Below are 22,909 nucleotides of genomic sequence, written 5' to 3' on the forward strand. Positions count from 1 at the left end.
TTTAAAAAAAAAGAGGTTTGTACTTGTGTTGTTTATTTATTATTTCTGGCCTATATCTTGTAATATGAGAAACTACTTTGGCAGTAACAATACACAATGTACTAACCATTGTTACTCTCCTAAAATCTTGTTTTGAGATTTTGTACCATTGTTGGTTTTTTTTTCTTTAAAATAAAATAACTGATGTCAAAAAAAATAAAAATAAAGTAACTCTTTAAAAATAAAAAATAAAAAAAATAATAAAAAAAGAAAGATCTATTTCTGTAGTAGATATGGGCTTTGGAAGAAGCACATGGGATGGAGCTGGGCAAATATTTTAAGGGAAAGACTAATTCACAATTAGCTACTTTCTGAGACTTTTTCTTCTCTGATATTAGAGATAAGGAAGTCGAATTTTATTTCCCTGTATGCACAAATACCTACACAGATATAAAGCATTTTCTCTTCAAATGAATATTTTGAAATAAAGTCACTGAGAAAGGAGTTACTCTGCTTGGTTACTTAATTACAATACTATAGGTTCCCTAAGCTGTGGATCAACTTGAGCAGATAAGCAAGCAAACACACACACACACACACACACACACACTCCTAGAAATTAGAATTAGATTAGGAATTCATTTTTTGTTTTTTTTGCAGAACCAGGGATCGAACTCAGGACCTTGTGCTTGAGGAATTCATCTGAAGACAAAAAATATTTCACAAAATCTTTCATTTACCCTGCTGTGTGTACCTATTAGCTGTCTCCATGGAAGCCAGCTTTGCACGTCCAGCAGCGCATTCATTTGTCCACCTACTATTCACCCTGTCACGTATTGTGACTGTTCTAAAAATGGAGGAAGCAGCTGCGAAACAGGAGGCAGAAGTGTGACACTCCTGAAGACTGCAGTCCCCTAGTGAGGTGACAATCAATGCTCAGACACAAAGTAACACACGGCACAGAGTAATGGGAGGACTGTACGGTGATCAGAAAAGGACTCTCATGATATTAAAAATGAGCCCGGGGTCTGGGGATGCAGCTCAGTGGTGAAGCACTTGCCTAACATGCACAAGGCCCTAGGTTCAGTCCTCAATACCAGAAAAATAAACACAACGAAACAAAAATCTGAGCAGACCTGAAGGAACGAAAAGGGGCAGGATTAGCAGCATGTGTATTCCAGGCCGACAGAACACATGAAGGGCTCTGGGGCAGAAGTGACCGGGGCCGGTCTGAGAAGCTGCAGGAAGGACAATGTGGTTGGAAAGAGGGAACTCGAGGGCAAGGACAGAGAAGAGGAAGTGGAGGGTGAAGACCAGACCACACGGGCCTCTTACTCACTTTGGGGGCAGAGGTTTTACTCTCAGTAAAGTAAGCACAACAGAATCATGGGCAGGGGCATAACACCCTCTAACCTAAGGCTGAACGATCACTCTGGCTACCACAGGGGCAGGACAACTGGTAACGAGGCCGCTGCACTAATCCAGAAGAATTGGCGATCTGGACAAGTGACAGCAAGGGTCATGAGCAAAGCTGGTGGACAGTGACCTGCGAGGAGTCAGAACTGCTTGGTTCTTACCTAACATTCTCGCTTTTTGGGTTTCTGCCTTCATCCTCCAAAGCTTCTCTTCTCTTTCTGTACATGAACTGTCTCGTTGGAAGAGCTGATGCTCTGTGAACACGCAGTTATAGAAATTTAAAACAAACATACTAGAACAATTATTAAAAATCTGAGTTCCAACTGCATATCAAAGACAGTGAAAACTTTTTTAAAACTTTCTCTCAAACCCATGACCCACTGAATAGCATTTATTTCATGACTGACACATGTATATAATTTATATTATTTTTTAAAAAGTTTGACCTTGGTATGCCATGCCGGCCCTGCCCCTGGGGCATGCTGAGCCAGCGACTGAGACTGGGGCATGGTGGCACACGCCTGTAATCCCAGTGCTTGGGAGACTGAAAACAGTAGAATCACCACGAGTCCAATCTACATATTAAAACCTGCAGACCTTGTACTAAATACATTTTTAAAAAGTAAAAAAATATTTGAATGGTCCATTTTTAACTAATGTCTATTTTCATCAATTCTCTTCCCACTGGCTCTCACACATTATTCAGCCATTTGGTCAGGGTTTTTTGGTAATATTTATTTATTTGATACAAGGTCTCACTATGCAGCTCAGACTAGTAGTGATCCTCCTGCCTCAGCCTCCCCAGCACGGGGATTACAGGTGTGCACCACCACATCTGGTGTCAGGACTGCATGGCGCATCTGTGGATCAAACCCAGATCCTTGTGCTTACCAGGCAGGTGCTTATACTGCCAAGCTATCTCGCCAGCCCCATCTGGGCAGTGTTCAATGCCCTATGTATCGTTCCTCCCAAGCAGCACCTATATTTTCATTAGAGATTGTTCATAGAAGCCTGGGTATGCAGCTGAGTGGCAAGAGACTTGCCCAGCATGTAAGACAGGAAAATTGATGGTAGGATTCAATAATCGACTGGTTTTATAATTCACTAACGGGACAGGAGCAAAATGTGAAAAAGCATGGACAAGAAATAGCAGTATACCATCCATTCAGGGTTTTTTTTTTTGTTTGTTTGTTTTTACAAAATATACTTGAAAAAGACTTGAACTATCCTGATCACAAAGAGCAGGGCATCCTGCTTCTGCATTCCACAGGAATTAACAAAGATGGTGTCACTTCAAGAGCCCCAACCTGGGCATGTGACATAGCACTGTAACCCCAGCAGTTAGCAAGTTGAGGCAGAACTGCTAGGAGTTTAAGGCCAGTCTGAGCTACAAAGTGAGTGCAACACCAGCCTGAATTACATAGTGAGACCTTATCTGAAAAAGACAAAGAAAAAAAAAAAAAAAAAGAACTCCACAGCTTTAAAACTCCAAGGTCACAAAGATACTCCAGAGGGAGGTTGTCCTCACCCACGGAGAGCAGGTTCCTGAAGTTCTCCAGCATCACCTCTCGGTACAGCTTCCTCTGGGCCGAGTCCAGCAGCCCCAGCTCCTCCTCGCTGAAGACCACAGCCACGTCCCTGAAGGTCACTGCCTCCTACAACAAACACGCACACAACCTCAATGTAACAATGTCCGCTGGAAGAGGGGTGGCAGTGCGAGGGCAGGGAGAAGGCGTGGGAAGTTACTCTGGACTCAGCCATTTGTAGATTTTTCTGCTGCTTCTCCTTCCAACTCCTGATGCCACACAGGAATTTCCCTCTGCCTTCCCAAAACTGCAATCAGAAAACATGGCATGCTCCTAAAGAGCGCTTCAATATGTAAACTCCTTAGACATCTAACTGCAGCACCCTGAACTAAAATAAGTTCACATTTTAATTGGTATCACTTATTTTCCAGATTGACCAATTTAGTTGCAACAGTGTCTGACAGCACCTGCCTTCCACCTGGGGAGGCGCCAAGTGAGGAGCAGCGCAGTATGTTCAAACAAGCCAAAAAGACATGCCAGACTTCCAAGCAACAGGCCGTTCCTGCCCATCTCCATCTTTCACTACAACACAACACCGTGGTTCCTTAGTTTCTGTGTGGGCGTGAGTGAGTCCCTCACTTTGCACAATCCCCTTTCTTTGTTTATAGTGAAGATGAAACCAAGTATGTATGCATCATCCTGCTGCTCCACGACACAAGTGGAGTGACACAGCGTACGTGCTTGGCAAGTCTACGTAGCACCAGGACATGTTTTACGCTAAGGTCACATATGAATTTGATTTTAAAAAAATACAAAGGAGCTAGACATGGTGATGCAGGCCTACAATCCCACCACGCTGGCAGGCTGAGGCAGAAGCGTGGCGAGTTTGAGCCCAGCCTGGGGAACTTGGAGGTAACCTGTCTCGAGATAGGAAAGGGTAAGCAGGAGGGCAGGTAAGCGGGAGGCAGGGGCACAGCTCAATGCCAAACTCTACGTATACACAAAGGGAAAAACAGACCTGTGAGGAAAATATTCACAGGGTAAGACTTGGGCCAGGGAACTCAGAATCTGGCTCTTCTGGTACAAAAGCATCTCTGTGAGTGTGTGTGGTGCAAGGAATTAAACTCAGGCCCTTGCACTTGACAGGCAGGTACTTAAGCCGATGAGCTATCTTACTGGCACAAAAACATCTTAACAATGTTTTCTACTGGAAGCAACAGTTGAATTTGATGCTCTGTGCCATATTTGAATATTTTATGAGGGGCCAGGGAGATAGCTCAGTAGAATAAGTGCTTGCCTGGCAAGCACAAGGGCCTGAGTTCAATCCCTGGTTCTGAAAAAAAAAAAAAAAAAAAATTCTATAAAAAAATTCAAGGTATCAAATATAAAACATTTCTTTTCAATTCTGGATACTTAATATATTAAAGATACACAAGTCAGTATCTTTCAAAAATGATTCTTTCAGAAAAAGCTGAATGCAGGAAAACTGTCAGTGTAGTGTTCTTAAAACAGAAAAAATCCTAACCACATATCTAGACAGAACAGTTTAAAAGCTGGGTATACAAATTTGATAGAAATAGGACACAGCAATGAAAAATGAGTGGTATACAATATTGAAGAAAATACAAATTCCATTGCATCGAAGGGGCTGGGGATACAGCTGTGGTAGAGTGCTTGCCTGCTAAGCATGCCTGAGGCCAAGGGTTCAAAGGAGCACCACAAAAAAGAAAAATAAACTGTAATTATGTTATAAATAAAAACATATGAAGGCTGGCCAAATGGCTCAGTGGATTAAAGCGCCTGCAAACAGGTGCAGGGGCCAGCGGTTCGATCCCCGGGTCTGCCGTGCTGGCCCCATCTGTCTGCCTGTAATCCCAGCTCTTGGGAGACTGGACACAGGTGGATCACTACAAGTCTGATCTAATAGTGAGACCCTGAACATCCTGTAGACCTTTCCCTAAAATACAAAAAATAAAATAAAATAAAATAAAATAAAATAAAATAAAAACATATGAGCACTCAGGAGGCTGAGGCAGGAGGATCATTGTGAGTTTGAGATCAGCCTCGGCTACAAAGTGAGCTCAAGTCCAGCCTGAACTGCATAGTGAGACTGTCTCAAAAAGACAAACGAGCAAAAAATGAAACAAAAAAAATGAATAGATATGATGCAGATTATAGAAATAAAAAAGCAGCCAGTTTGTAAGCATAGATTGTTTTCACATCCATTGTTTTTCTACTCTCATTTGTACCATAAAAAATAAAATAAAACCAAAATCAAAACCAGTCACAACTGGGGCCGGGGAGATGGCTCAGTGGAAGAAGCGCTTCCCTGGCAAGCGCAAGGGCCTGAGTTCAATCCCCGGTTCCACCAAAAAAAAAGTCACAACTTAAAAGGGGCCACATGAGGACTGGGCACACTCTCCAGGCTCTCAAATGCACTGACTCCTATCTCTGAGTATTACAGCGGCATATTAATAGGGAGAAAGGCAAGTTCCACTTACCTTCAACGCGTTCATTTTCAATTCTTCCTCCTGGGAAGGCACAGAGCCGTATGGCAGCAGAGCTACAAAGAGAGAGAAAGGCACTGAACCCTGGGCAAGCATAGCACTGACCCAGCAGCCCCTCCTGTGAATGAGTGAAGGGACCTGGCTCTTCCGAAATGCATCGGCGCACCACACTGTCATCAGGGATCCCTACCGCTTTTGGTGGCTGGCACAGAGCAACCCATACAAACACACCGGGTGGCCTCAACACCAGTATGCCTGGACTTGTACAGTGATGATTCTCACTCTGGATCCCGTATACACTGCGACAGTACAGGCAGGAGTGGGCTCTAAAACTGGCACGTATGGGCTAAGATGGCAGGCAGCAGGGCTACTCCCTAGCAGTGCCACCTTGGGAAAATTAGTACCATGTCTTTGCCTGAGTTCTGTCAGCTTGCGGGAGGGACAATACAAATCTCTTAGAACACGGTCAGCATTTCTTTCAGTAATAGCTACAATGAATAGGTGATAATCTAGTTTGAAATGATCCTTAAAAATGTGGTATTTAGGGCTGAGATAGCTCAGGGGTCTAAGTGCCTGTCTGACAAGTGCAAGGACCTGAGTTTGTTCCCAGGTATTGCATGCTGCGCAGGCTCTGGAGCCCCAAGCACCCCATGCTAGCCCCAAAACTGGGTGTGGTGACACATGCCTATAATCCCAAAGCTGGGGAGGCTAAGAGAGGAGGATTACTATGAGTCTGAACTGTGTAGTGAGACCCTGTATTCAATAAATTTTTTAAAAAAGAACAAAGTTGAGACCTCCAGGAAAACAAATATACAAAGTGCCATTCAGCTTCTCAAATGACACCCCACCACTTCTGTGCCACCCCTGCTCTGATCATGCGCAGCTTGAAGTTAATCATGAATATTAAAGACATGTATAAAAAATTTCCTGTTACTTCACAAAAGTATCAAAAGCAAAAAGGAAAAACAACCAGAGGAATCATTCTAGATGAGAGTGATTAACGGAACACACACTAAGTTCAATGCATAGAACGAGTACGGTCTCTCACACTTGGGAAAAATCTCTCAAGGACCGTGGGGAAAGCTGAGCAAACAAATACAGGCTGTGGATTAGATTACAGCAGGCTATCAGTGTAATGACAGTGGCCCCTCACTTATCACAGAGGTTACATTCCAGACACCCCACAATAAGTGAAAATCAGTGAACTAGCAGTGTTGTATTTTTGTTGTTGTTTTGGTTTTTTTTTTTTTTTTTTTTTTTTTTTTGTGGTGCTGGGGATTGAACTCAGGACCCTGCGCTTGCCAGGCAAGCACTTATTCTACTGAGCTATTTCCCTGGCCCACCAATGTTGTATTTATTTTAGTATTTATATATATTTTAAGGCTTTATAACCCTTCCCACACTCTTATAATCTTTTCCCACACTTTTAAAAAACTTATAATGTTCTTAATCATTTTCTAAACTCATAAACCTATGTAATTTCAACAATATACGTACACTGTAGGGTACTGCAAAATCTTGTGATATAGCAAAAAATTCACAATAAATAATTTACATTATCTTTTTGAAAACCCACAAAACAGTGAATCCGTTTTTTAGAACAGCTAAATAGAGAGGGCCTACTGTAATTTCATTTTAACTGTGTCTACAGCTCGCTATCAAATGCTTCCATAACCACACACACACAAAGCTCCCCCCACACACACGGAAAGCTATAAGAAAGGAAGAGCACACGTCTGAACTCCAGTCACGCCGCAACATCTCGTATGCCGTCTTAAAAAAAAAAAAAAAAAAAAAAAGCAGGTAGAGTCAGACATTGGTGTTTTCTGATGATCAACTAAAACCAGGCAAGGACACTCAGTGATCACAGCAAAGAGAAACGAGGAGCCTGTAATGTAAAGACACATTCTACAATGACAAAACCAACCCAGTGAGGATCTCTCCTGGCGAACATGGGTTTAGTTCCAGCTATAACTCTTACCTCACCTTACTTCTTCCATCTTCTCCATAAAATTTATCACAAAATTCAGGTATCAAATTTCTTCTGATAGCATCCAGTGCAGAACAAACACCCACTGCCTAAAATTCTTCTCAAACCGGGTAACAGAAGCTAAACCACTCTAATTGCCTCTTCCCAGGACCCCCCATACCTGATTCTCTGTAGGGACGAGGGGCTTCACTGCTGCAGCAAGCTAGAACAAATTTAAACGTCTCTAGGTGTAGGTACATACCTGGGATTATTCAGCAGATGGTCACTGACAGAACACACGGGCCAACACAACTGGTAAATCTGAGCAGGGCTACATGAGGTTTCTTTATACTACTCTGGCAAGTTTCCTACAACTGTAGAATTACATGAAAAAAGTAGAAAGTTAGAAAAAAGCAGGCAATTCTCATAGTAGTAACAGTAATAGTAGTAATATTTGTTGTATGTTATGAGTTGGTGCCAATAGAAACGACGAGAAGACCTGATGAATGTAGCTTCAGAGGTCTCACTGAGATTAGTCTCTCTCCAAGCGAGCCCAGAGTCTCAGAAGCATCTCATATTTATTGAGGGCTAAAGGCTGGCTAAGGAATGTGCATAATTACTTAAGTGAACACAAACTACCATCTCTACTCACTTCCACCATTTGCCTAACACTAGGTCCACACAAATGCTAGCCGATAACATCCCAAGCAAGGGATCAAAGGACAGGGCGCCTGCAGGAGAAGCTGTTGTCTGTAGCCTTGAATCCTAGCTTGTCAGGAATCTATAAGTGAGAGACGGCTCTCCCTGGGCTCTCTCTATTGCTCTCTGCTCCCTTGGGACCTTAGGCTTTTGTTTCATATCTGTATTTCTATAAATATTGATGGAGATTAACAATATTTAACACTACCAATAACTAGTAACCAACTCTTCCCACTTCAATAAGTTCTCTAGGCCAGGCATGGTGGCACATACCAGTAATCAGTAAACCCAGCACTTGGGAGGCTGAGGTAGGAGGATCACTGTGAGGTTAAGGCCAACCTGTACTACATAGCGAGATTCTGCCTACAAAGAAGAAACAAAACAAAAGATAGGTCTTCTAGTACAAGAAAGGACAATGAATCTACTTCCACAGTCTGAGAGAAACATATCTGTATGACATCAACAGACGTCACATAGACTTGCCAGGTCGCCTTCTACTCACATCCTCATTTTGTCCAAATTGACAGTTTGTGGAAAAGACAAAGAAGTCTAGTGTGGCCATCTTATGACATCAAGGACCGTCAATAGTTTAGGGCCGAGTTTCTAGATTAAGATCCTATTCTAAGTTTCTCAAACTTCTGTCTGCACAGCAATCAACCTTGGAATCTTGTTGAAATGCATCTCCTTGGGTTCCAGACACAGAAATCCTACATGAGAAGGTCTTGCGTGGTGCTCAAGGACACACACTTTTACTTAGGTGATGCAACACTTCTGATTTACGGATCACAACTTGAGAAGCACAGCAGGGTGTTATCCATCCCAAAGAAGACAGCCTCCACTACACAGACGCATACACAAGAATACTTGGACAGAAACGCACTCCTGTTGTATTTATTTCCTAAGGTTATGATAATTCAATTTTTTCCTCATATGTTTCTGTATTTCTTGAAATTTCCACGATTAAATATTACTTCCATGATATAAATATTACTTTAAAAAAATAGTTCAGAAATCTTTTTAAACATAGAGTAGACAAAACCACGCTTTCAAGATCCACATTATGAGGTCCAAACCTGTTTTCACCTGACAGTACACCAGTTGATTAGGGTTCAAGGAGACTATAATGGAGATTATGAACTCAGGTCTGGACTCCAGACTGCCTAGCTTCACCAACACCAGTTCTGCCACCTACAACTTGTGTGACCATGAGCAAATACGCTGTTTCCTCCTGTCTTGTCTACTCATCTGTAGAGTAGCAACTTACCTGAGCCCCCTGCGAAGGGCTTCATTGGCCCAAGACCCTTAGGCTGAAATTCAGCAACTATTGCTTAATCACTTCCCAGGCCCTGGACCATGATCCACCCGTTCTCCGATTTATGTGAATCCTGGTGGAAAAAGAAAAGTTTCACTCACGTAGGACTCTTACCCACACAGGCCTCCTCTTCTTCCGTGCGCTGCTTTTTGAGAAATCAGGTGTTGGGAAGGAACGAAAGTTGTCAAATTCCTAGTCTGTGTCTCTTATCTCCGATAAATTACTGTCACGTCCCCTGATTCAGCAACCCTCTCCCTGCTAAAAAAGTAAGGGTAGGGACAGTTCAGTTTCCTGGGCTTACAGAAGCTCACCGCGAAATAGGCATTTCTTGGAAAATGACACTAGTGTCTAACAATCCATATACTAGGTAGTTTAAAACCTTTTGGATTCTTTTTCCTTCAGATTCCGTTAGCAAGGTATAACTTAGTTCTTCCTCCTTCCCTCTTTTCAGGACAGCAAACAATGGCAAACGGATTAACTAAGCCGCCCCTGAGCTACTGCAGGAAGCTGGCAGGACTGTCTCCCTGGGGCGGAGGCAGCTCGTGGGGACCCTCAGCCCAGGTCCGCCCTCACCCGATGCGCCCACCCCAAGCAGCCCGCCTCGGGGAGCGCCACAGCAGCCTTGTCCCTAAAACCTCCGCTCTTTGCTGCTCCTCTTTTTTTCTCCCCAAACCAAACACTGTTAACTTGGTCCCACAGGCATTTGGGAGAAACTGAAGAGGTTCCAGCTGACCCTCTAAATTACTCAAACCGTGGAAAAGATGGCTACTACTACGCATTCCTCCTGGAGCGGAAGCACCTACAGCTACGAAGAGTTCCCCAGACTACATTTCCCAGACTGGCTCCCAGAATTGTCTTCCTGGAGCGGGAAGCATCTGGGACACGGGGAGTCCAGGGCTTCATTTCCCAGAATTCAGTGGGGCCTTATATAGCCCAAGTGTGTGAGCCTGCACAGACTTCGGACCACATGTCCCAGAATGCAACAGAGGAGCCCTTTCCTTTCCAATTAGTACACCTTGCATATATTTTGCATTTCTCTACTTATAAGTTCCAGCCCCTTTTCAAGTTTGTTTAGTATATTAAAACAAATTTCAGATATGTCATTTTGCACATAAACATTTAGTAAGTCACCTATTACTAGTAGGAATATCATTTTAAAAGCCTAAACACAGGATGCAATTATTCACAAAAAGTGAAAATATTAATAGTTTATCCCATGCTGTTAAAAATTCATTTGTCTTTATGCTATTTAGGACAAAATGTTTGCAATCAGATCTCCACATAGGGATCAGGGAGATGGCTCAGTAGACTAAGCACTTGCCTGGCAGCGCAAGGGCCTGAGTTCAATCCCAGGTTCTGCCAAAAAAAATAAAAATAAATAAATATATATATATTCAAAATAACCACATATTAATTGGTTATGACTTAAATATTATTGTATACTAGTTCTCCATTTATATTGTATGTTACTAATACATATTGTATTGTATGGGGAAAATCATATTTCCCCTAGGCATCATAGTTCTGATTTGGCTGGCTGCATCTGCAATGCTGTAAATTATAAGGCAATGGATCAGTAAATACAAACATATGGTATCTATAAATTTTTTAATGTTCTATATTTGTTGCGGAAAACCCTCTCAAGGAACTAACCCTGGCTTAAGACAACATATGGCACACAGAGAAGAGTTTCTTTACCCTTGAAGTAAATCCAAATTCTGGGCATAGTATGGTAAAATATGGTAACATAATTTAAAATGTTTATTTTCTTTTTTCCATGGCATTTCCATTCCCTTTATAAACAATCATTCAAATCTGCTTCATGTAGTTCCTCTCAGATGAGTTCCTGTGCAAAATGACAGATAGTACATCAATATTAATAAGATTTTTTGAAGTCTATCCCAACCATTGGATGGTACTGCAAATAGGACCCTGACAAAAAAATTAAGAAGATTGGTGCAAAAGTTGAGGCTGCCTTATAATCTAAGTAGATTTATTCAGGGCTGTTGGGGAGCCACTGAAGAAAAGACCTTCATATTCCATTATGATCATTATTGGACAGTAAAATTATTCAGTGTTGGCCAGTGGGAGTCTCTTAAGCTGGACTTCGTGTCCTTTTACACGTTCCACCATTCTTCCCTACTTGCTGGCAGAACAAAGTGTTCTAGGCTCATTCTGTAACTTTCCTCCTTAGCCCCAGTCTTAAGTGTTTCCACTCCCAAGACAGAGACTGCTAACACTAAACTGACATCACCCAAACTGTACTCTATACTCTGAACATAACTGTCTTCCAGACCATCTTCCATTCCCAAGTATATACTCATGAGAACTGAAATATATGCACACAAGGTATGCAGATAATGGCCATAGTAGTATTAGTCATAAAAGTAAAAAAAAAAAAAAAAAGGAAAAATCCAATGTTCACATATTGAATGGATAAACAAATTGTAATATATGCATACAATCCATTATTTGGCAATTAGAAAAACAAAACTGAAGCACTGATTCATGTGACAACATTGGTGAACTCCAAAGACATGATGTTAAGTGAAAAAGGCAGACATAGCACACTGTTTGGGAAATGACTCCATTTATATTAAATATGCGCAATAGGGAAATCTATAGAGACAAATGGATGAGTCCTCCGCAGAGGCTAGAAGGTAGAACCGCTCATGAGGGATGGCTGCGCACATGCAGTGTTTCTTTGGGGGCAGATGAAAGGCTGCTAGGATTAGATGACTGTTTCACAACATCATGAATCATTTCAAATATCAATAAAAGGTAACAACCTTTTCTCCTGTAAAGTGTTCAAAAGTAGCTGAGAAGAAGTCCTTAGGGGCCAAAAATGAACAAGGAATTCAAGTCCATAGATGGTGACAAGTTGAGCTGAAACTGAAGGGTACCAGAAAAGATGAAGAGTACCAGGTATACAGCGAGAGAACTAACCTTGAGCACGAATGGAAGCCGAGGTTAGAGGCCCAGTGCTTTGGGAAACATAAACTGAAGAACACTACAAATGAGACAGCTTTCTTGACTGAAAAACAACAACTCATGTAACTCTCAGGTTCACAGCTATTATGTGATCAATCCGAGCACTAACATCAGCAGAAGATTGTACATAAACTGTATTTGTAATCTTATTAGTGGATTCAATGAAGCATTTTGGTTTAATGTACCATGTTTTATTACAAGATACCTTGAAGGATAGACTGATATATCTGGTTATAAAAGGACAGAATATAGGTCCTGGATTTCTTATGCAGGTGTACAGAGAGGATAGGCCAGAGACTAATTTTTTTTTTCCTTTCCTGTATCAGGGACTAAAGAGACTGCTAATCTCATGCCTGCTTGCAGCTATGGTTTGAATGATGGTGTCCCCACCAAAATCCAAGCTGAAACGTAATTATTCTTGTATTTCCTCCTTTATGTCATGAGAACACTGCCCCCCCCCCCCCGAAGGATGAGGCAACACCATCACGGAAGCTGGAAGCAGCTCTCACCAGACATACCAGGCCCTTCATGCTGGACTCACCAGCCTCCAGAACAGCACTAAATGCATTCCTATTGTTTATAAATTACCCAGTCTGTGATATTCTGGTGTAGCAGCACAAATGGCCTTAGAAATATGGTGAGCCTGTCACTGATGTCTGGATTCGGGGAAGATTTTCACAGTTCCTTGGTAACTTACTTACAGTGCTATTTGTACAATGTGGCTGACACTAAATACCAGCTGCCTTCTGGGAGTGTAGAACTTTGGGATGAGTTGAGCAGGGGTTGCTTAAGTCACCATTTCACAATAAGAACCTAAGTCACTGAGATTCCACTGAACTTCCCTGGTAGATATTTTGCATAGGTTTTTACAATCCAATGCTGAACTTAGTAAATCATGTATAACAGGGAGAGGACTCTTACAATATTGCTCCTGATTTCCCACAGAACTCATCCAATGCACATGTTCCCTCTGGCCATTCACTTTGTACCCTTTCACTATAATATTATTGGAGACTAGGGGATATGAAATGTTATTTGACTATACTGGGGACCAGGCTATGTGATGGGATTCCCGTGGTCTCGAGGCCAGAAGTATGTGGAAGGTTCATAACCTTAGAGCTCCTAAGGCAAGATAACATCCACTGAGGACAATGTGAAGAATGCAGGCATCTGGGTAGAAGAATCTGTTCCTCATTAACCATGTCTACTGCAGACTCTGTGCCTTAGCAAGTACACTAGCCCTTCTCCTGTGCTTCTCGCTTGCTAATCAAAGTGGGTCAACATGGAGATTGTTGAGCCAGTCCACTACAGGGAGGCTCCTTCTGGAAACCTTGCATTTTTTAATATTATCTTTGTCTTTCCCACTGTTCTCCCCACAGGTCTCTGAGAGTCTGATCATTCCCCAGCAAACAGGAAACTTAGACTTTTGTTTTTCATATTGGCAACTAGACCCAGGGTCTCCTGCCTGCCAGGCAAGTGCTCTACAATTGAGGCACAGCTGCTCCAGGATTTTGACTTACTGTGTCCAACCTATAAGCTTCATCTCCCCCGAAGTCCCGATAGGCTTCACCCGCCATCCCCCAGGGCACGTGCTCTCCGACCACCTCTGTTAGACTTCCTGTTGGCAGGACCTCCCTCTATAAAATGCCCCAATACTGTTCTTTGCCTGTTCTGGGCTTTGTCCTGGACAGCAACCATCATGCTTTACCTTTCTTCGATTACCCTTAAAGACTACCGTCATGCTTTTTGACACCAAAACCTACAGGGAATTTCTTCATGTCAGTTGCACTGCTATAATAGGCATACGTACACTGGTAGTGAAAAGAAAGCTTTTGCAGATAATGATTTTCTACATAGAAAACCCCAAGAAATTCACAGAACACCCACTTAAACTATTCAGTTTGACTGCAAGCAGGCACAGGGGCTGGGGGTTCAATCCCCAGGCCTGCCACACCAGCCCTGCCCCAGGGGCGTGCTGAGAGGACAATTGAGACTGGGCATGGTGGTGCATGCCTATAATCCCAGCTCTTGGGAGGCTGTAAATAGGCAGATCACTATGAGTCTAGTAGTGAGACTCTAAATATCCTGTAGAACCTTCCCTAAAATAAATAAAAATAAACTATTCCATTTGAGGCTATAAAATACAAGTTTTACACAAAAGTCATGAATATCTCCACATACTATCAATAAATAAATGGAAATTGAAGTTTAAAAAATAGTACCATTTAATTTAGCACCAAAATCATGTCTCATGTACAAACCCAATAAAGTATGTTGAAAATGAAAAGTTTCTGATGGAAGAAACCAAGGGTCCTAAACAAATTATACCATACCTATGATTTAGAACATTCAATATTGTTACATCAATTGTCCCCATACTCATTTATTATACAGCATCCCAAGAAAAATCCTAAGAGTTTATTTTAAAACTCAAAAGCAGATTCTAAAAAAAGGCAAACAAATTAAGACAGCCAAATTAATTCTGAAAAAAATGAATGAGTCCGGAAGACACTGTTAAGTTTGAGACCTTAAGTTACAAGATTCATAGTTGTGCAGTATTTGACAAAATAGACATGAAGACTAATGGAACCAGAGGTACAGGAACCCTGTACACACGGATTTTTCAGAAAGATGTGACAGCATTTCAATGCTGAGATATTTAAGAAGCCAGAGCCCTGAGCTGCCATACTGGGCGGAAGCTCAACATCACCATACAGAGGGCCCACTTGGTGAGGTTCTAAAACCACTGAAGGAGACAGAATTCCCAGTCCTAGCCATATACTGCAGCTGAGACCTAGACAACCTAGCTGAGTCTCTACCCCAGTTTCCCAAAGAGAAGAGATCTTTGTCTTAAGAGAAGAGAGAACAATTAATTGGGTACCCATGTGTTAAAAAGGGATTCTGACCTCATGCCCTATAACAAGATGAAATCAAATACAAGACCTAGATGTAAACTTGACACCTTAACATTTTTGCAACCTTGGATTAGATAAGAGTTCTTATATCTCAAACTAGAAAGCATAATCCACTGAAGATAAAATTCAACATCAAAAATTTTAAAAACATTGACTAAAAAATACTGTTAATGGAATAAAAATAAGCCACATACTGGGATAAAATATTTACAAATCACATAACTAACAATAACTGTGTATTCAGAACATTGAAGAGAAAAAAATATTGAAAAAGTAACAAAAACATTAACCATCCAGTTAAAAATGGGCCAAGTCTAATAAAAATAAATATGCTATATGAATAGCAAAAAGTAAGTTAAAGTAACATACTAAGTGCTGATGAGGAGAAACAAATGGGGCTTTCACATACTGTTAGTGGGAATGCAAAATGGACAAGTTTAGAAGCTATCAGTTTTTTGTAAAATCAAACATATCCTACCATACCTTCTAATCATAATCCTAGATATTTAGGATGACAAAGGAAATCTTATGTTGACTGGTAACACTGTACACAAATGTTTATAGCTGTTTTCTTCATAATCACTGAATCTGAAAATTCAAGTTATCTTCAAGTGGTAAATAAATAAACGAATGTGGTACACCCATACACCAGAATACTACCCAGCAACCAAAAAGGAATGACTGAGATCAGGAACAAAGCTCAGAGGCAGAGCACTTGCTAAGCATGTACAAGGCCCTGGGTTTGCTCTCTAGCACTGCAAAACTTTTGAAAAGGGGACAATTGATACATGAAACATGAGTAAATCTCAAGAGCATTACACTAAGAAATGAAGCACAACATGCTACACACTGTAGGATTCCATTCATGATATCCTGTAAAAGGCAAACTATACAGACAGAAAACATTTCCCTGGTTGTTAAGGGCTGGCAATGAGAAGTGCTCACTACACACAATGGAATTCCAGGACAGGGATGTCAGAGTTGTTAAATGTCTTCACTGTGGTGGATGCTACCTGAGAGTACGCATCTGCCATGATCAATGATATACAAATTATATGAATTCCTTAAGAATTTTAAATGTCAGCTTATAAGATTTTCTTTTTTTGGCGGGACTGGGGATTGAACTCAGGCCCTTGCACTTGCCAGGCAAGCACTTATTCTTCTACTGATAAGATTTTCATATACATCTTTTATCTGAAATGGATGTTGAATTTTGTGAAATGTTCTCTCTGAATCAAAATACTGAAGAATCCATACCACAAAATGTACATACACAAACCATATGATGTTCAAGAACACATCTAACTAATCTATAGCACAGAAATCCTAATATTGTTGGCACTGAACATAGGATTGACTGGAAATGGGCATAAGAAACTTTCCTGGGGCTGGGGATGTGGCTCAGTGGTAAAGTTCTTCCCTTGCATGACCAAGACCCTGGGTTCGATTCCTTAGTACGACCAAAAAGAAACCTGTTCAACAAAAAATATGTATATACCAATCACAGCAATGATTACATAAGTGTATTCATTTGTCAAAATTCAGAAAGCCACAAAGTTGTGTTTTACACGTTATTGCACATAAACCTTACCTTAATAAGTGTTATCATACAAAAATGCTAGTCACAACCCACTGAATTGATTTTTGGCTTCAATAATATACTGCAACTTCAAATTTGACAAACATTAGTCCACAGGATTTGTAGAATTTGGAACATGAGCCCATTTGCCTAACTTAAATGTCCTATAAACCTTATATAACACTCTGAAGATAACTTTACAAAAACAGTAAAAATTTCAAATATGAAGTCTCATTTCTGCTCATACGACTACTGAAAGCATATAATGTGTTAGGCACTGAAAAGGCAGAGTAGATTTGGCAGTCAGCAGAAGTCCCTACCTTCTTGGAACTTATATCCTAATAGAATAGACTTTGGCACTTCCATGTCAGAACTTTGAGTTAATTCCAGGTCAGATTCACCCTTCCTCAGCATCCTGTCTGGGTGTATCTGCATGTTATTCCAAATTAAGTACATCTGGCCACACTCTCCCATGCTTCTCTTCTGTATGGCCTCCCAACCACGTCAAGCTCTAAAATGTTGACCTTTTATGAAACAAGTATTTTGTCTCCTATGCTAGTTCTGATCATTGGAGTATTTCAGCACCCATTTGAGATACTCAACACAGTATTTTATAGTTTATTTCCTGTACAAATGTTCCGATGAAGAGAAGTCCTTATTACTCTCTTCATCAGCATGGATTCGCTGATGAATTATAAGACTTGAGCTCCAACTGAAGCCTTTCCCACATTCTTCACATTTGTATGGTTTTTCTCCAGTGTGAACTCGCTGATGGGCCTGAAGGTATGAGCTCCAACTAAAGACCTTCCCACACTCCTCACATTTGTATGGTTTCTCCCCAGTGTGGACCCGCTGGTGGGCCTGAAGATAAGATCTCTGTCGGAAACGCTTTCCACACACATCACATCGATATGGTTTTTCTCCTGTGTGAACTCCACGATGAGCAAGAAAATTTGAGGCCCGACAGAAGCCCTTTCCACATTCCTCACAATGATATGGTTTCTCCCCAGTGTGGCACCTCTGATGGGCTTGAAGCTGTGACCCCACACTAAAGCCCTTCCCACACTCTATACACTGATATGGTTTCTCTCCCGTGTGGACTCTCTGGTGTACCTGAAGACTTGAGAACTGACTGAAGGCCTTCCCACACTTCTCACATTTATAGGGCTTCTCTCCTGTGTGGATTCTAAAATGAACATTAAGATCTGAACTTCGACTGAAGCCCTTCCCACATGTACCACATTTGTATGGCTTTTCTCCAGTGTGGCCTCTCTGATGGGCTAGAAGATTTGAGGCCTGGCTGAAGCCCTTACCACATTCCTCACATCTATAGGGTTTTTCTCCTGTATGGACCCTAAAATGAATGTTAAAATCTGAGCTGCGGCTGAAGCCCTTACCACAAGCATCGCATTGGTATGGTTTCTCACCAGTGTGGCCTCTCTGATGGTCCAGAAGATTTGAGGCCCGACAGAAGCCCTTCCCACACTCCTCACATTTGAATGGTTTCTCTCCAGTGTGGCTTATCTGATGGGCTTGAAGGTGTGAACCTACACTGAAGCCTTTCCCACACTCTTCACATTTGTAAGGTTTCTCTCCTGTGTGGGTTCTGCAGTGAATGTTGAGGTGTGAGCTGTAACTAAAGCCCTTACCACAGGCGCTGCATTTGTACGGTTTCTCCCCAGTGTGGATTCGTTGATGGGCTTGTAGTCGTGAACGCCAACTGAAGCCCTTTCCACACTCTTCACATTTATAAGGTTTCTTTCCATGGTGGATCCTCTGATGAACTTGAAGATATGAGATCTGACTAAAGCTCAGCCCACACTCCTCACATTTACAGGGTTTCTCTCCTGTGTAGACTATCAGGGAAACCTGGCACTGTGACCTTTTCCTAGTATTTTTCCCACATTCCTCATATTTGTATGGATTCCCTCCTTTGAGGAGTCTCTGCTGGGAGTGGAACTGTGACCTCTGACTGAAACCCTTGAATGAGAAATCAGGTTTGTATGATTTCTCTCTATTATGCACTCTCTGATGTGCCTGAAGACTTGAAAATCGACGGAAGGTATTATCACATTTTTCACATTTGTAGGGTTTTTCTTCTGCATGGGCCTGCAGGTTAGCTTGAAGATTCAAGTCCCAAGTAGAACCTTTCTCATTCATCACCCCTTTGTAAAGTTTTTTATCACCATGGACTCTGTGGTGAACCTGGAGATATGAATCCTGATTAAAGCATTTACTGAAATTCTCCTCTTGAGAGGGTGCATCATCTAGTTCTTTCAACTGAGAGCCAGTCTCTTGAATATTCACCATAGCCTCTTGACACCTGGTTAACTCCCTGGTGACCTGCTGCCAGATTTGTGAGCAGAAAGGCTCTTCATGTGGCAGGTACCTTGAGCCTACTTCTTGAAGAGTCTCCATCTCATTTAAATTCTTGTCTCCTAAAAGGATAAAGAAAATTCAGAGATGGGGCATGTGAACACGCTATTCAGAGATGTCAGTTATATATTTAGACCCCCAGCCTAAGGTGGGTTTTTTTTTTTTTTGTTTTGTTTTGTTTTTGTGGAACTGGGGACTGAACTCAGGCCCTCGCGCTTGCCAGGGAAGCGCTTATTCTACTGAGCCACCTCCCCGGCCCCAGACTAAGGTTTTGGAAAAAGGTTCCATTTTTCTTTTTCATCACATATTGTGGTAGCTGACTTACATACCCTTCAGAAGCCAAAGGTTGTCTGTCAGGTCTCATCACACATCAATGAGACTAATAACTCGGAGTCTTACTAAGTTTCATAAGTGAGCTTAAGGGTAGAAATTTGGAGTGAGAAAAATATTTCTAAGAAATCTTTACCAAGAAGCAATACCTCACTAAAGCTCTTGTCTGCTTCTGCTGCAGCAGGTGTCTGATAAGCATCTTCCACGCGATTCTGCCTACCGCATGGACATCTGAATGAACTGGCCCTGCTCAAAACAGCTAGCAAAATCCCTCCAGATAATCAGACATCCTTGCACCATGCTGAAGATCTCTGCCTTGGATTACTTCACTGGAAGTTGACTGCAATGCTAGGAGCTCTGAGGCAATGAACTGGTTAGAAAGATTCATGTTTGGAAGAAAATGCCTCAACCCTACATGCCTAAAGCTCAGAGTGTAAGCAGAGTGCTGACTTTCTAGGAAATACCCTCCTCAAGAACAGCTAGGGAAAAGGTTTCTACCAATAATGCAGTATTCTAAAACCTGATGGCAATTAAAGCCTCTAAGGGAAATAAATGAAAAACCAGAAAGTAACCTATAATAATAGATCAAGAACTGTGAGGAAGAAATAAAAGAACAGAACAGATTTCCAGGGCCGGTAAGATAGCTCAGTGGACTAAGTGCCTGCGTAGACAAGTGCAGGGACCAGGTTTCAATCCCTCACAGCACATGCTGTGCCAGCCCCACCCCCAGGTGTTCTGAGCTGGTTACTGAGTCCAGGTGTGGTGGTGCATGCCTGTAATCCCAGTACTGGGGAGGCTGAAAACAGGAGCATCACTCCAAGTCTGAGCTATATAACGAGGCCTGTACCAAACAAATATCCTGGACTACAAAATGAGCTCAAGGCCAGTCTGAACTGTATAGTGAAACCCTGTCTCAAAAAAAAAAAAAAAAGAAAAAAGAAAAAGAAAAAAGAAAGAACATGAAAACTTTTTTCAACTGAGTTATCTATAATAGGAATGAGATTTTAAACACTTTGCCTAAGAAGTTAAAAGTATCACAAAACAATGGCTAGAATCATTCAAAGAAAAAAAAATCACAAGGCAGGACATAGCCATGGGGCCTCCATGGATGCTGCTTCTGATTTTTGTACTCCCTCCATATATGTGTAAAATACTTCATTTATAAGGTAAGTTACCTTACCAGACCTGCCCTTAAGGCATCCTGAGTCAGTAAAAAAAAAAAAAAAAAAAATCCTCTATAAGGTAAGTCATTATTTAGAGCCCCAGGAGTAACAAGAATAATGCTTATCTGAAAGCAGATTATATAAAGCTGATGGAAGTAGATAACCTGTGCTCCATGGCCACACTAGTGTTTTTCAAACTAAAGACTGTGGTTCAATGTCTGTTTTTTTTAAAAAATGACTTTAAATGGTTTGTGTCTAGCTGTCCCCCCCAGCAAGCCTCATACAGTCATTGGGGCAGATTTGTAGAGTTTGTGACTAATTCATGATCCAATGCTGGGATTACGGGTGTGAATGCTACACACGGCCTGGGGCAGAGAGCCTGAATGCAACAGGAGGAGGACAGCGAGGCTTGCTCTCTGCTGCGCTGCCACTGCTCCTCCCTTTGCTCTTTACTGATTTCCACCGCCATGAACTGCTGCTCTCTGCCATGTGTCGCTCAGCCTTGGAGCCAGCCGAGTACAGACTGAAACCTCCACTAACTGTGAGCTAAATAAACCCGTCCTTCCTTAATTTTGGGTGTCAGGTACTTTAACCTAGCAACAAGAGAAAGTAACTTAAACAAATAGCCAATGGCAAACACTGGCAGAACAGAAAAATATTACAGGCATTCTGCAAATAATAAAAATGTCCCTGCATATTAAATATGCTTGCTGGGGCTACACAATCACACCTTATCTACACATACATGGATATACAGCTTATATATTTGTGTGTGTGTGTGTGTGTGTGTGTGTGTGTGTGTGTGTGAGATGCTGGGTACTGAATCCGGAGCCTTGGCCATGCTAAATGTATGTCCTGCTGCTGACCTACATCCCCAGATCCCACGACATACTTCTTATTAGCCATATACTCAAAAAAGCTTTAAAGCCACCGGTCTATAGTTAAGTAAGCTATCAATTCCTTAAGCACTTTAATTTTTCAAATGGAAAGTTATACAGTAATGACATACACTTGCAAAAATAACAGATAAATGTGTTTCCCTTATTTTCCAAAAAGCCCATTTGACTGTGATCTTTTTATCTTCCTTAAATGTGTCAATTTTGAGAAGGCCCATTTCCCCATTCTAGTCAGTTCACGATTCCACCAAAATGATGTTAGTCAGGCCATTATTAGAGCTGAGAAAGCTGTCCAAACTCCAAACTCTCCATTCCTTAACATGTGCTTATCTAATAGCTATCAATCTTCTAAAACATTTAATTCTAATTTTTCAGACAATAAAAAGATGGCTATATGTAACAATACTAGTGAGTAGCCCCTCCACCCCCAGAAGGGGGTGCTGAACCCGGGATCTCTGCAATGAGCTACACCCTCCGCCCTTCAGGAAAAGAAAATTTAATTTTGAGACAGGCTCTCACCAAGCTGCAGAGACCACATTCTAATTCACAATCGTCCCGCCTCAGCCTCCCAGAGTGCTGGGATTGCAGGTGCACACCACTATGCCTGGTTTAATACATTTGACTAAATGATACAGAAGAATAAATGATAGGTAATATTCTATTCTCTCTTTTTTTCTGTCTTTCTCTTTGAGACAGTGTCTCACTTAACATTCAGGCTGGCCTTGAACTCACAGGGACTCACCTGCTTCAGTCTCCCAAATGCTAGGCTTACAGGTGTGTACCACCATGCACTGTAAGTCTTTTTGGAAGTGGCAGATGGCTATGATATGGAAAATCTGTGAGGGGAAAGATTAACTTGAAAGCTAGTTTTCTGAAATTTCTATTTGGGTAGGTATAGAGGACCTAAAAAGTGGCTTTTAGAATCTCCATTCTTGGCTGGCCAAATAGCTCAGCAGATTAAAGCATCTGCAAGCAGGAAACGGGCCTACAGTGCTAGCCCCACCCCAGGGGCATACTGAGACTAGGAGTAGTGGCATGCACCTGTAATCCCAGGTCTTGGAAGGCTGTAAACAGGTGGGTCAGTATGAATCCGATCTAGTAGTGAGACCCTGAACACCCTGCAGACCCTTCCCTAAAAATACACACACAAAAAAAAATTTAAAATAAATTGAATCTCCATTCTTGGGGCTGAGAGATAGCTCAGTGGTCTAAAGCGCCTGCTTAGGCAAGCTTAGGGAAGTGCAGGGACTG

At 41.7% G+C, this 22,909-nt stretch overlaps 1 protein-coding gene across 1 annotated transcript in view; it reads right to left on the minus strand.

The window, feature by feature from the left end:
• Nucleotides 1–22,909, minus strand: part of Znf226 (zinc finger protein 226) — a 38,141-nt gene that overhangs the window by 7,263 nt on the left and 7,969 nt on the right. The window contains exons 6-9 of the mRNA XM_004644328.2: nt 17,517–19,331; nt 5,423–5,484; nt 2,924–3,050; nt 1,557–1,649 (exon numbers count right to left, since the gene is read on the minus strand). Coding sequence (XP_004644385.2) covers nt 1,557–1,649; nt 2,924–3,050; nt 5,423–5,484; nt 17,517–19,331 — 2,097 coding nt within the window. The remainder of the gene's footprint in view (nt 1–1,556; nt 1,650–2,923; nt 3,051–5,422; nt 5,485–17,516; nt 19,332–22,909) is intronic.

The sequence above is a fragment of the Octodon degus genome, unplaced genomic scaffold (assembly GCF_000260255.1).
Source record: "Octodon degus isolate 3935 unplaced genomic scaffold, OctDeg1.0 scaffold00197, whole genome shotgun sequence".
Classification (NCBI taxonomy): domain Eukaryota; kingdom Metazoa; phylum Chordata; class Mammalia; order Rodentia; family Octodontidae; genus Octodon; species Octodon degus.